General features: G+C 42.5%; 1 protein-coding gene across 1 annotated transcript in view; it reads right to left on the reverse strand.

Moving 5' to 3' along the window:
• Nucleotides 1–14,184, reverse strand: part of atp8a1 (ATPase phospholipid transporting 8A1) — an 86,325-nt gene that overhangs the window by 46,170 nt on the left and 25,971 nt on the right. Inside the window, exons 11-16 of the mRNA XM_030765507.1 lie at nt 13,714–13,879; nt 9,956–10,083; nt 9,367–9,444; nt 9,005–9,093; nt 3,941–3,985; nt 225–297 (exon numbers count right to left, since the gene is read on the reverse strand). Coding sequence (XP_030621367.1) covers nt 225–297; nt 3,941–3,985; nt 9,005–9,093; nt 9,367–9,444; nt 9,956–10,083; nt 13,714–13,879 — 579 coding nt within the window. The remainder of the gene's footprint in view (nt 1–224; nt 298–3,940; nt 3,986–9,004; nt 9,094–9,366; nt 9,445–9,955; nt 10,084–13,713; nt 13,880–14,184) is intronic.

Consider the following 14,184-nt stretch of genomic DNA (forward strand, 5'->3'; position numbering starts at 1 on the left):
CTTTTCCTGGACCGCCAGTCGACCCTTTTAATATTCCATACACATCAATAAAAACCGTACGATTATCTTTCTTCAAAGTTAGCAGGGAAGAAGAAGACACAGTGTCAAGACATTAGGCCTGGACTCCCGTGAGCAGGCTTAAACGCTGGGTTTTTGGCAGGACGTGTAAACTTCAGACTCACTGGGCATGCTTAAGTAGCCGTGCTGTTCTTTACAGTACTTACGTGATTACTTTGGAGGTTTTCCAGTAAACTTGGGTCATTAAATCCTGCCTCCTCTGACGACTGAGAACTGTGCCTGCAGAGAGCCAAGAGAATAGGTTTTTAAAAAGATAAAACCACATTAACAGGTTTTCAAGGTAAAACCACATTAAAGAATACAGGAAATGAGAAAAAAAACAACCCCAATTGTGGTAAACATTCTTACAAAGCATCTTCAAGTCCAAAACTATAATGGAAATGCGTATTATCTGATGAGTGCATGTCGGTTGTAAAGTTATCCTGTACTGTGGGGATTTTTCCCTTTCAGAGTTTTCTGTTCTGTGACATTTTCAAAAGTTTTTACTACTTGTGACAGAAATGTCGATTAGTTTCTCAGCAGATGGGTTTCTCTGCTTTCATTGTACCATGGCAATAAAAGATTCTAAAAGGAAATACATAACCTAGTATACATCTAAATACAAAATACAATCTAACTTCTACAAGTGAGCAGAGTCATTTTTACAAGCAACAACTGAGGACTCAATTGAGCCATTTTTAATGTATACTTCACCAGTAACGACAGTCCTGGAAAGAATCGATCACTGGTTCAGTGATAAACATCAAACCGTATATCAGATCTGTAGAACAGTTAACTGTTGCCCAGTGCTGAACAAGACGTTTTAGGGTGCCATATAAGTACTCGATATATATCTCTTTCCATTACGTCTATGGGAAATGATTTTTGTCTAATAAAAAGAACTTGCTGATATCCACTGGAAATAAGCGCTGCGACAGACAGGACAATGTGAACATCTCCCAGATGCAGTGGCTGTCGGAAACCGCGAAGGACAAGGACACGGGTGTGAAAACCAAATCTATCACACTCAGGGGGTGACAATATGCTACAGCACATGGCCACCAGAATCCAGTCTCATGCCAGCATACATTCCTCTTAACAGACACACACACACACACACACACACACGCACGCACACGCACACACGCACACACACACACACACGCACACGCACATCGAGACACGTGTGTGCTCACATATGCACACGCACATACACACACACACTCACTCACATACACATGCACGCACACAGACACGCACACGCACACACACACACAGATGCATGCACGCGCACATCCAGACACGTGTGTGCTCACATATGCACACGCGCACACACACACACACGCACACACATGCACACGCAGGCACACGATTCTCAAATTCACCTTGTCCAGCATCCTGAAAACCAATAATATCTGTTGGTTTTCTGGTTTCAATCATGTAGTCATGTTAGTCATGTATTAGTTATCTGTGACACTAATATTAATTTCAAAGCTTTAACATACAGAGAGCAACAGATCATGCATTCACAGTACATTCACTTTTCGGCCGTGCAGATTAAGCACATCCAGCTCATATTGCACGTTCAACCATGAGCGCAGAAACTCAAAATCAACAGCAGATCACACAAGATTCAAGCAGGAAACCACACGTTAATCTCAGAAAATGCTCTGGCAGCAACCTCCCGCATTAGAAACCGGATCTCTTCCATACTCCTTTTGGAGGGCTCTCCGTATCTTTGACATTTGAGAGCTATGAGCCATTACTTGACCACCGTGTGACCCCTTTATTGATGATCCGCAACAACCCGTGTTGGGCAACCATCGCCATAGCAACGGAACTCGCTCGTTATTGTTACACAACCTTGATGGCCTTGCCTGCGACAACCGCACGACAAAGTTCTGTCTCCGTAGCCAAATCCAAAGCAACAGCCCTCTACACAGCAGTCATACTCTTTAGACATAAACCACATAAGCCCAAAGTGAATGACAAGACAGTGTGTTCCATTGTATTTCATTGAGGGTATAGTGTTTCCCATGCGGTTGAAATGCATTGTTCGAGTTTTCTATGTTTGACAAGGATAAGTGGATGAAAAGCTGTAAAACCGTGACCCGAGCGCAACTGCAGGTCCCCGAGGGGTGCGTTTTTCCACCGCGGAATGGAGTTCCACATTTACAACTCAAATGAATAAGTAACAATTGTCAGCTTCGTGACTCCACAATAGACAGAGAACAAAGACGTCTACGGCACTCTCTGAATTATTTAACGTTCTAATAAAACGATACCTCTGCGCTCTGTGCCTTTAAGCCAGACCACTCTTTTTCGTAATAATGTGAATAATGAGCACTGGTTTAAGGTAAGTTGGTGGCACTGCGGGAGATTTTCAGGAGGGCTGAGGCAGCCACAGAACCGAAGGCGTCTCCAGAGGAAACACGGCCCTTTAGGAACAACCAGGAAAAAGAACACGCGTAACTTGTGCCCTTCTTTTATCACACTCCATACAAATCTTTTTACGTAACGCACGTACAAAGGAGGTTTCAAAGCTTTCTCGGTTATTTGAATGAGGTTAATGCCGCACGTCATTCATAAAATCTCTTTGAAAATATCACACAGGACCAAAGTGTTTATGAATGAATTTTTTAACTGCAGAGCTGTGACGTTAGTTCGCCAACTCGAAGCAGCCAAATGCGTAAGACCGAACATCTCTCAGGGACTGAGTCTGCTTAAAGATAGCTTACAAATGACGCTTCTGGATAGTATGACGGGAACAAAGTCAGAGTTTGAAATTTTAGGGTGCAAAATCAAAGGCAATACAAATCTCTGCTTCTCCGGCAGACATGAGAGAGCTTCGTTTGGGAAGTTTAGGGAGATTTTAAAGAGAGTTTGTGAACTGGTAGGAGAAAGGCAAAGTTTTTTTTTTGTTTTTTTTTTTTCTTTTTCTGGGTTGCTGATATTCATTATGCATGAATGCCGTCTGGAGGGGGAACAACTTGCAATAAAATATAACTCTGTGTTTAGTTACTGCTCTTGTGACTCTGTGTGTGTGTGTGTGTGCGTGTGTATATGTGTGTGTGTGTGTGCGCGTGTGTGTATATGTGTGTGTGTGTATGTGTGTGTGTGTGTGTGTGTGTGTGTGTGCGTGTTGCTTCAATGAACCATATTAACAATGTCAGGCTGCGTGAACAGAGTGTCTACACTGAAACTTTCCCTCACAGTCTGTAAGCTAAAAAATAATAAAATGAGTCTGTGACAGCCAGGGGGAAACTCATTCTTTTATCTCCACAGCTAAAACCCCCTCGCCTGGCAGTAACAAACAACTCTCTCCAATCCTTCCATACACACTCCATGTACAGGCTTCCCTAGACCTTCAGCTTACGACGCCGATATAGTTCAGAAACACGAAAGGGAAGAGAATGTGAGGTTCGCTGTCTGGATGCAAATCCCAAAGCTTAAAGTAAGTGGCAGACCAAAAAAAGCGCTGTGATGTTAAGTGTTCGTTTGACGCTGCACAGATGGACACAAGAGAGAACGCAGCATCGAAAGTCTTTTCGTTTAGCGCAACACAACATCGCTTGTGATGTGACGACCAAAGTATTTATTGAGTGACCTATAAAAGAGGACCAAAGGGGAGGAAAAATGATCTTTCATCATTTTTAGATGCTTCACATTGCTGTCAGACTTTTTCCACGTTACCCTTTGATGAAGCTTTTTGGAAAATAAAATTCTCGGTCGATTTTTGAGCAGCGTCTTTGTATGAAACCATGCTGACACAAGTTCACTGAACAGAGTTACGACACAAGCACTGGGTCTTTGGACGGTTCCCACAATGCATCACGGCAATACACACCACAGAAGCGAAAGCACACGACTATGGCGGTCTTACCAGTCCTCCTCTGCAAAACTACCATCCTCAGGTTCAGGAGTATGACTGTTGAGTGAAGTGAAAAGAGTCACAAGCAAAAAATAAACAAACAAACAAACAAACAAGCAAAAACCCCAACAACAACAACAAAAAAGATTAGTTAACACCTTATATAGTCATTTACATGGAAAACATACAGAAGAAACATGGTTTCCCAAATTTCTTGACTCAAGGTTTCAGAGGGATAATACTGAATAATGTCGGGAATCTCTGGACCTCTATAAAGGGGGTTGGAGGGAGGGTATTAGTGTGGGAGGATAATTAGCCTTCAGCGACTGCACACAGAGAGAGGCAATGAAGGTATTGTGGCCTGTTCCTGGAGTCATCTCAGGTCGAGGCAAATGAACGGGGCAGCGGATTCCAGTCATTCGCTTTTTTTTCTCTCCCACATTCTTTTCCCATCCAGCAGATTAAAGATGCGGTCATCTTCTAAGGAACCGACAGTAACCAAATTACCTTCACATCGTCATTCTCATCTCTTTTTAGACTGCGTGTTGGACTGAACCTGTAGTGGTAGAATTCACCATAAGGCAAACTGCTGGTCTCATGCATGTGTCAGTATTCAGAGTTACAACACTATTGTACTGAGCTGAACATCTTCCCTCAGCTCTGTAGTCTTTCTTGAAAAGTAAGTGAGTTTGTTTATCTTTTGAAGAATTCTACTTACAGGAATCTGTACGTAAATTGTGCTAACATCACTGACCAAAACATACACTCTAATTTGGGCTAAAGAGAACAAGCAGGTGGGTTTTATCTCTGTGGGATGAAACACGATGTCTTTTAAGGGGGGGGGGGGGGGATCTGAGAAAAAAAAAAGAAAAGTGGTTTAAACTCTGTGATCTGTGAAGCTGATATAATGTAAACACATGAACTGTGCGGAGAGTATTTGTTTAGATTCGACGTGGAGCGAAAAGTGAGAGAGTTCATTCCGTGCGAGCAAACTGAAGGCGAGAATCAATCCAAACACAACGTCTCGACAGCGAAGAGAATAAATACCGGGTCGCACATTAGGAAGACTGAGAACAACAGCGAGAAGCACGATGCCTTTCACTCTCTCGTCCTCAGGATACCCCTTACCATTTAGATTTGAAAATGAGGCACAATGCTTTGTTCACTAAATTATGAAAAGTGTTTTTCTGTTTCTGCAAATTCTTCCGTGATAATATAGGGCAACACGAGTCCTACAGGCATGAGTCAGATACATCTTGTTTCTTCACAAAAAAAAAAAATATGTTTGGGAGGTGTATTCTGGCTTTTAAAACAGAAAGAGAACCCTGATCTCGGATTCAAGAGAACCCCGCGCGTATCCGTCAAAGACGACACGCGAAAACACAGAAATCTGAGGCAAAAGAAAGAAGGAAGACAAACAAAAAGATGAGGGGGGTGGGTCGTTACGTAAGGTACGTAGGTGCAGAACTAAAAATGAAAATTACAGAAGTTCACCGAGGAACAGACACACACACACACACACACACACACACACACACACACTCATACGTACGAATTAGGACTCTGAATATGAAAACACACAGGTGTACAGATGAAACCGACGAAAACTAAACACACAGAATTATACAATAAGTTACAAGCGAATATCCGCTAAAAAGGGAAAACGTGAGAAGGACGGGAAAAGGGTATAACATCAGGTTGTTTCCTTCCCTTTCGACATGTGTCTAGTATGTGTGCTGCCACCCCTGGAAAAACATGGGAGGGGCACACCCCGGCTGTGCTTTCAGAAACAGCCGAGCCGAGACCAGGGACATGAGAGCCCAGAACAACGCTTGGACAGTGATGACGGAGTGATCTGCTCTCTTCTCTCTTTTCTGTCGACGGCCAATCCACTCACCTCTGTCGTTCAGTTTACCCCGCGTCTTCCTTCTTTCATTAATCAGACGCTAGAATTTTCTCTCTCTGAGCTGTCGTGTTCCTTTGGGTATTGGCACACAACCAAAGGTTCTCTCTCTCTGTCTCTCTTTCTCTGTCTCTCTCTCTCACACACACACACACACACCGGAGTTTGACGGGGCGAATTAAGTGGGACACAGGGTACAAATGATAGAGTATTCGGGATCATGTGCCAAGTTAGGGCAAGACCATACGTACTAATGTGTTTCCAATTAGTAAAAACCTAATGGACCAAGGAAGAGGTCATGTTTCATAGCCAATAAAAAAAAGCTTTATGATATATCAGTATTTGGCACAAAGAAGACTCCTGACAACCATCCAAAACGAAAAAGCGTATGTCCACCTTTTGTTTGCAGCTTAAACATAATGACATACACACTCATTCAATAAAATAATGTATTCATGGCATCGCACGGGGAAAAGAATATGATCCTACAAAAATATGTGGATAGATTAACAATGAAACCTATGAGGTGAAAACTCATTAAAGCTGATATCCATATGATTACACTGAAAAATGGAAATGATCTTCTCAGATGCATAATCACTCTACAGCTTCATATGGAAAGGCGTTCTCAGCTCAGGTCATTTCTCAAGCCTGCCAGCTGAAACACACACACACACACACACACACACACACACACACACATACACACTAGGTCATAAGGCCTCAACCTCCGACGTCTCTGGGAGAGCGCCCATGTCACATCCAGTCCAATTAATTAACATTTTCACCCAGAGGGATTTTACATTAATTACTGCTCCACTTAATTAGCTTTATGTGGTAAGACAGAGAGAGAAATCGGGGGATGGGGGGGGGATGCATCACGTCACTTCCTTTCGTCACATAGCACTTGGCATCTCGACCCTGTTGAGTGGGGCGCTCCGGAGGTTAACACGCGACGCTCACTGTTAATCTCTCGAGCTGGGCGGAGGAGTGGAGGACAGATTGTGGATAAGGACAGAGCGCCGAGAAAAACCAAAGCTAGTACTTTACCCCATCCTAAAATCAGAATGGTGCTCAGTTTGCTTAGTTTTTGTTTTTTTTTTTATTTTGTTTTTTTTTATGACGACTGATGATGTCACGATTAGTTTTGTGTTTAACTTTAATTACCGTGGATGTTACGCTACAGCTGGAGAAGTCTGTGGAGGCAAAATAACATTTTTATTTTATTTTATGTTGAGTACTGCATGCTTGCGTCAACGGAAAGAAGAATGCTCTGAAAAATAAACGAGTTAAGACACTTAACAACAGAAAACAAGCAGACAAAAGTGACAAAAACCTAGCTATTAAAATAAAGCAACATCCAGTGAAAATGTAATGTTTTAATTGTGTTTCCTCCGCATTTTACACACCCCTCTTTCTTTTTTTTTTTTTCCATTTCATTCTTAAAAAAAAAACTGTTCATCAAAGGGATAACTGCCGTTAACCCGCCTCTCCTCTAAGAGACGGACGAAACCTAGAGGAAGCGGGAAGTCGAGGGAGCGGAGACTTGGGATTCCAGCATCAAAAGAGACTACGTTCATTTGAAGCCCATAAAAAGTGCCATCCATATTTATGAGCGGCGGCAGAGGCGGCGTGTGTCCTGGTTCTGACGGCTTGCAGGAAATACATTTGTGAGGGATTAAAGAAGGGCGTCTGACCAAGCTCTGCTTTGACATCTGTAAGATCCCCCCCCCCCCCGCGTGCGTGTGGACACGGAGAGGGAAGATGCGATTGCCATCGCGCTCACGAAAAGCAAATGCGACCTTACTATTCAGCCTGGCGTAAAGGTCACGGCCTAAGATTATGGAGCTGTTGCTGGGGGGAGATTATGAGTGGCACACGGCAAAATGAAGAAACTGTTTAGAGAGAATGTGTGCGCACGCACAAACACTTGCACACGCACACGCACGCACGCACACGCACACACATACACACACACATACACACACACATACACACACACATACACACACCGTCACACACACACAATCTTCCTTTCATCATCTACTCCAGCCTGAAACATTTCCCTGCCTGTAAAAATGTGTATAAAAAATTTATATTGCACAAGGACATTACCTCTTAATCAGATTTCAGGCCCATCATTTAAATATCTACACACAAGGTGAAGGACACGGGAGTGGAACGTGTTCCTTTCATTTCCATTTATTGTGGGTATTCAAATAAAGTTTCATCCCAATCGCTCGTCATTGGACTCCGCTGAAATGTCCGCAGGTCACAGTCGTGTGGCAGTAACGCTCAGGTTAGTTAGAGCTGGATCATTGTTCTGTACTGTTCTGCACACAGACAGTAACATACACAGCCAGGCTACAGAGAGACTGTGCCTCCCAGCAGTTCTCAAACTATAAAGCAATGTCTCCTCAAAGCAGCAGCAGCAACAGCATGACAGAACACCATTAATCCCATTATGTGTTAATTAGAACAGCAGCGATATGAAGAGCTGAGTTGAAAACTTCTGTAGCATCCACTCTGAAGCATCAGAGTCAGCGTAGCTATGCGCTGTTAAAATCTATGGATGGCTGTAGGCTGAATAGATAAACTTAGCCATATGACATGGACATTGTGTGTGTGTTTATCTACCATTTCACTCAGTTATATATTCCATTAGCGTTTATCCAGACACAAAGTTATGGCAGGCAACACATATAACACACACACACTCACACATGCGTGCACGGGCACACACACACACACACACACGCATAAGCATGCATTCACACGCACACACAGAGAGACACACGGCTAGGTCATAACCTTTTATCAACACACTGCACTGAGTGTCTTTGTAGCGTATCGCGCGATGCTCTGTAGAGACAGTGGCATCCACAAAAGGAGAGGAGAAAAAAAGGCTGACGGTTTCTCGAAGAAAACACACTGCTTTCAAAAACCCGTTAAAAACCAAAATAAAATAAAAATAATAAAAAAGGAAACTGCCTCTGTGTGCAGGAACCGAGTGTCTTCGTTATTTATAGCACAGTGCGGGGGAACGCACTGATGCAGCTGCTAACAAGCGGAGGTGGGGGTGGGGGTGGGGGGGGGGTAAAGGGAGCGCCAGATGTACACTCGTCCTTTAATGAGGGTGCGGAGAGGTGGAGTAAATAAACACACAAACTCACCCATAGGCCACGCCAGCGATGGTGCATTTCTTAAACTGCATGACGTTACAGGTCAAAGTCCCCGTTTTGTCCGAGAAGATGTACTTCACCTTTGTTTTGTCGCCAAGAAACGCAAGAAACACAAGACAGCCAATCAGTAAAGAAATATCCATTTAAAGAATGCTCTGGAAAATAACTGTTATTTCTATTACTCTTATGAGGTCAATCCAGTAACAGAAATAAATGGGATGAATGGTATATTAAGATGTAATTACAATCAGCGTCAGGATCTACTTTTAAAGTCCACCCACTAATATTGCACCATTAGTTACAATATGGTGTATTTCTGCATGCGCACTGGGAAGCTGCTTTTTTTTTATTACCTGACCGAGCTCTTCGTTCAGGTTGGAGGTTCGAGCCATAGCTGGTGTGTTGGTGGCCTCATACAGCATATCAGTGTCCTAATGGGGTACACAGTCTCTTAAGCATTAAAAAAAAAAAAAACAGCAGCATAGCTTTTGAATGCAATCCAATCTTTTTGGAATCCTGGCCAGAAAAAAAAAAAAAGTTAATGGCTGAGCCCGCTGTCTGGTCTGCTCTTATCCCTCACTGATTAAAGCACAGGAACATTTTAATAAAAAAAAAAAAAAAAAAACCCAAAAAAACAACTGAAGTTCCAATATTCCTCGCCTCCTAAAAACGGCTAAAAACGTGACACTCGGAATAAAACTCGAGCGCAAACACACTGCGTGTGAGTACTCTGTGTGCCGACGGGGCTTTGCCCCAAATCCAATTTTGTCATCTTCAAATGGGTTATTTTGATAAAGCTTCCCTTTTATTTCTGACCTGAAGCTTCTCTCTGCCTGGTTCTCTCAAGCTCCTCTAAGGCTTTTATAAGAACTCTCACACTGGCCACCGATTCATCTTTGTGGCAGACGCCGAACACTCTGCAGGTCTCCTGACTCCACTCACCCAGTTGATGAAGAATGCCTGGACGAACTTGATGACCTCAAGAGTCACCAGTAGACTGATGGGAATCAAATTGTTGAAGAGGATGATGAAGGTGAGGAAGTTCAAGCCAAAGTTGGCTGCTCCGCCATCTGAGCAACAAAACAAAGGGGAGATTTTGGACAAAAGAGGGGGAGTAAGGGAGAAGGGACAGTCAGTTTGAGTAGTTAAATAGGTTTTTTTTTGGGGGGGGGGGAGGAAAGGAAAAGAAAAAGCAACAATGCCAAAAAAGCTGATCTCATCTAATGTGAACAACGTTTTCACAACGTTTTCACAACGCTTCAGTTGCGCTGCGGCAATGCTGTGCAAACGCCATTAGCTGAGATTACACATCTCTTCCACCCCACCTCTCTCATCAGCCTCCAACCACTGAATTTAGATTCACTTCAATTAATGCACCCATAATTCATTTCACCGAACTGGGGCAGACTTCCAAAGAGAGTCATTATCGTCATAGCAGCAGCCTTGGCAACGAGCATCATTCAAGCAATGAGCTCCACAAAGCACTGTGTGAACAACCACGACTTCCCCAAGTCCAAATGAAAAGAGAGAAAACAGAAAAAAAAAAGAAAAATAGAAAACCATTATCACCAAACATTATCTTACCAAAAAAAACCCACGAGGAATGCATATTACCTGTCCTCAGTTTGCTGCGGTTCACGACCCAAAGTGACCTACTACAGCAGTAAGGAGAGGAAATCCTTTCCCAGTGTAAAAGCAAGAGGGGTAATGAGGGCAAAATGGAGACTACTGCTATTGACAAGACTCAGACCACACAGAGGAGAGAGGGATTTCTAGTGGTGGGAGGGAAGATCATCGGTTTGAATGTTTTAATGCAAAGGAGGGGGAATCAGTCCAAAGCACATTCCCAACCATATCTAAAAGAGAGTGGCATCATTTTTCCTCAAATAAACAGTGACGTTTAATCTCTGTCTTTTCAGCACGGGAGATCTAGTGAATGCAATCTCACCTAAAGTGATAAAAATGGATGCTACTCCCAGGAGTCATCTGCTAACTACACCATTAATATTTGGTAGGACCCATGTCTAACTACACCAATAAGGAACAATATCATCGAGGAGAGTGAAGGCGTGTATAACTAACTGACTAATTGAATGCCCAAAGTCAACGTCTAACACATTTTCTAACGTATTGGCGAGTGTGAAAAGAATAGCTGGCACAGGACATGCACACACATGTTAACGTAGCATCCGGCTCCATTTAGCCAAAATACCGCACTCTAAAGTGAAAGACACGGCCAACTGTCGTAAGGCCAGTGAAACACTCAGCACAATGCGAAACGCTGGGTCAGCATTTTCTTTAAGAAATCAGTCAGCAGAAAAGCCTGGACTACCTGTTACTCAGTGGTCCTAACGTTCACTTACAGGGTAGCTGGAGGTGGAGATGAATGTATAACAAATGACTGCTTCTCCATCTCTAACCTCATCTGCATAAATGTCATGTTGTTAGCATACGGACCAGGATCAAAGCCAGTAAAGAATAATGACAATATAAAAAAAAAAAAAAAAAAAAAGCAGAGGTCAAAGTCAAATGAATTATGTATGATGCATAATTGCTTACCTCACTAACTTGTGGGGAACTCGCTGATATTTGACACAGGTCTGCTTTTTTTTTTTTTTGTGTCATGTTCATAAATTATTCTGAAAAAGTCTACTGGCTTAAATCTAGCTTTAGCTCTTAAGTCTTAATGGGCCAAATTGTAGTATGACTCCTGTCCTAATATACTCAGTGGCATCACGGGATGCCACTGGACAGCTATATGCTAACACAACAAATCTGTGTTAGGTGTTAGCAACAGCTATAAACACATAAAAGGAATAAAACAAACAACTGCTGTATTACGATAACTACCAGTAATCTTACTCTAAAACGTAGACTTGGACCTCGCAGATTCCTTTACAATAGGGACTTCCCTGTTTACACTCCTGAGCAAGATAAAGAGATCAGTGCTGAACAACCTCATAACTCACAAAGACCTGCAAAAGTTTATGCAACCAAAAATGGTATATGACAGTCATTAAGCTTGACCAGATAAATCAGTGCCATTGCTCTCTTTTTGGTAAGGTTTAGGAAAACAATCTGCAGTAGACTGAGTCTCACCCCCTTATAATTCAACAGTCAATCTCCAGATGAATAGCTGCTGTATGACTCCACTGTTCCCTTAGATATTGTCTACATCTCCATGTCCTTTCTGGACCTTTCTGTCTAATGTACACTACGCTTGAGCGCTGAGATAGATCGCAGCACCCTACTGAGTGACAATCTGAAATTGTGTGCAACACACACAGACACACACAAACAGACACAGACACACACACGCACGCGCACACACACACATACACACACAGACTAAAAGTCTATTGAGAGGGAACAGTGTGGGCCATAAAACAAGCTTGAATCGATTTTGACACAAACAACTTTTCCTATACAAGCCTATTTAAATAAAGAGTAATGGCCATGGTGACACATTAATCTAATTGCAAGGGACTGTCAGCCCGGATCCAAAGAGTTCTTGCTATTCCAATCAGAATGCATGTTGCATTGTAAGTGAGTATGGATGTCTTATGTGGGTTCTTTTGTCACTAACATAGCCTCTAACAGCGTTTAGAATTGTTGATTTGTTCAAACATTGTTTTAAAGTTAACGTCAATCCACAATCTTATTTCTGCATCGTAGCAAAACTCCATTAGCATAGATTAGCTTATCTAGCGCTTAGCCAAGCCAGTGCTGCCATGTCTGTCTACACCAGTAAACTAAACACACGCACAACAAAACGAGGCAGAGGATGCATTTAGAAAATGTCACTGGTTGCCCTCAGGGCTATTCTGTTTCTATGTAAAGCAGCAAACGTGTATCAGGCCTCTGTTCTGAAAGGGTCCGCGAGTGGCATCTCATCTCTCTTTCCCCAGCACGGAGGAGAGAGAGAGAGTGATGTGTCGTGCCTCATTTGCAGTGAAAAGGCAAAAGGGCCAAGTCAGAGGCTGGCTCTTGCAAAAAGGCTTAATGAGTCACCCAAAATGGAGGAAGGGGAGAGATTTAAAAAGAAAAAAAAAAAGCATTGTTCAGATCGGGCACTAAGAAGGTTCTAGACAGTGTAAGGGGGAAAAACTGGAAGGGGGAATAGGGGGAAACCCATCGTTACATCCCGGGTGTTTGCAGATGTTGGCAGTTTACCCTTGACAAACTAGGAAAATCACAAAAAGGGGAGGGGCTTCATTTGCTTAGCAAAGGCAGGGCTTCGATTAGGGATTAGAAAGGAAGAGTCATTCACAGATGGCCAAGGCTTTTAAATGGTTGTTACCTGGAGCTGTTAAAAGAACGACAACGAAAACAAAGGGAAAAAAAAAGAACACAAAACAAACATCAAACAGAAAGTTAGAAGGAAACCCAAAAAAAAAGAAATAAATAAAATACAGCAGCGTTGTGATATTCAACCATTTCATTCACATCACATGTCTATGCATGTCAACGACTTCTTTTACAGGGAAGAGCAATCTTTTCCCTTGTGTCAAGTAATCATTTCTGTTGCAATGCATATTTCTTATACAGAGGGAGCACAACAAACACTGACTTCAACAGAGATAAATAAACAAATAAATAAAATCCAACCAACCAACCAACCAATCAAACGAACAAACAAAATGAATAAGCACGTCATGGATGAGTGAGCGACGTAAAGGATCTCATACAATGGCTCTTACAGTTCAGGTCCATGTACCAGGCGTCATTGCCGTACTGGTATTTCCAGATGCTCTGACCGACGGAGCAGAATAAAGATATGGCCAGCAGGCAGCCAAACAGCACCAGGATCTGAAAGTTGGTGATGCGCTCGACGTTAGACAGCTTCAGAGGGGGCCTGGTAGAGTTCTGCGAAGGAATTAAAAAAGTAAATTTGGGTGGTTAGCTTAGGAAGGCCCGGACAAGATTAAATTAACAAAAAAAAAAAAAAAACAAAAAACCCTGTAGACATGTAGGCTAGACAGCTAAGATATCTATATCAAAGAAATTACCACAACATATTCTTACTGAATAACTGACATTGAAATCATCTAAACACGGAAACTAGATAGATAGATAGATAGATAGATAGATAGATAGATAGATAGATAGATAGATAGATACTTTTGCAAGGAAATTTGTTTTCACAGTTTGTACAGAGCCTAACACATGAT

This window comes from Chanos chanos, chromosome 2 (assembly GCF_902362185.1).
Source record: "Chanos chanos chromosome 2, fChaCha1.1, whole genome shotgun sequence".
In the NCBI taxonomy this organism is placed as follows: Eukaryota; Metazoa; Chordata; class Actinopteri; order Gonorynchiformes; family Chanidae; genus Chanos; species Chanos chanos.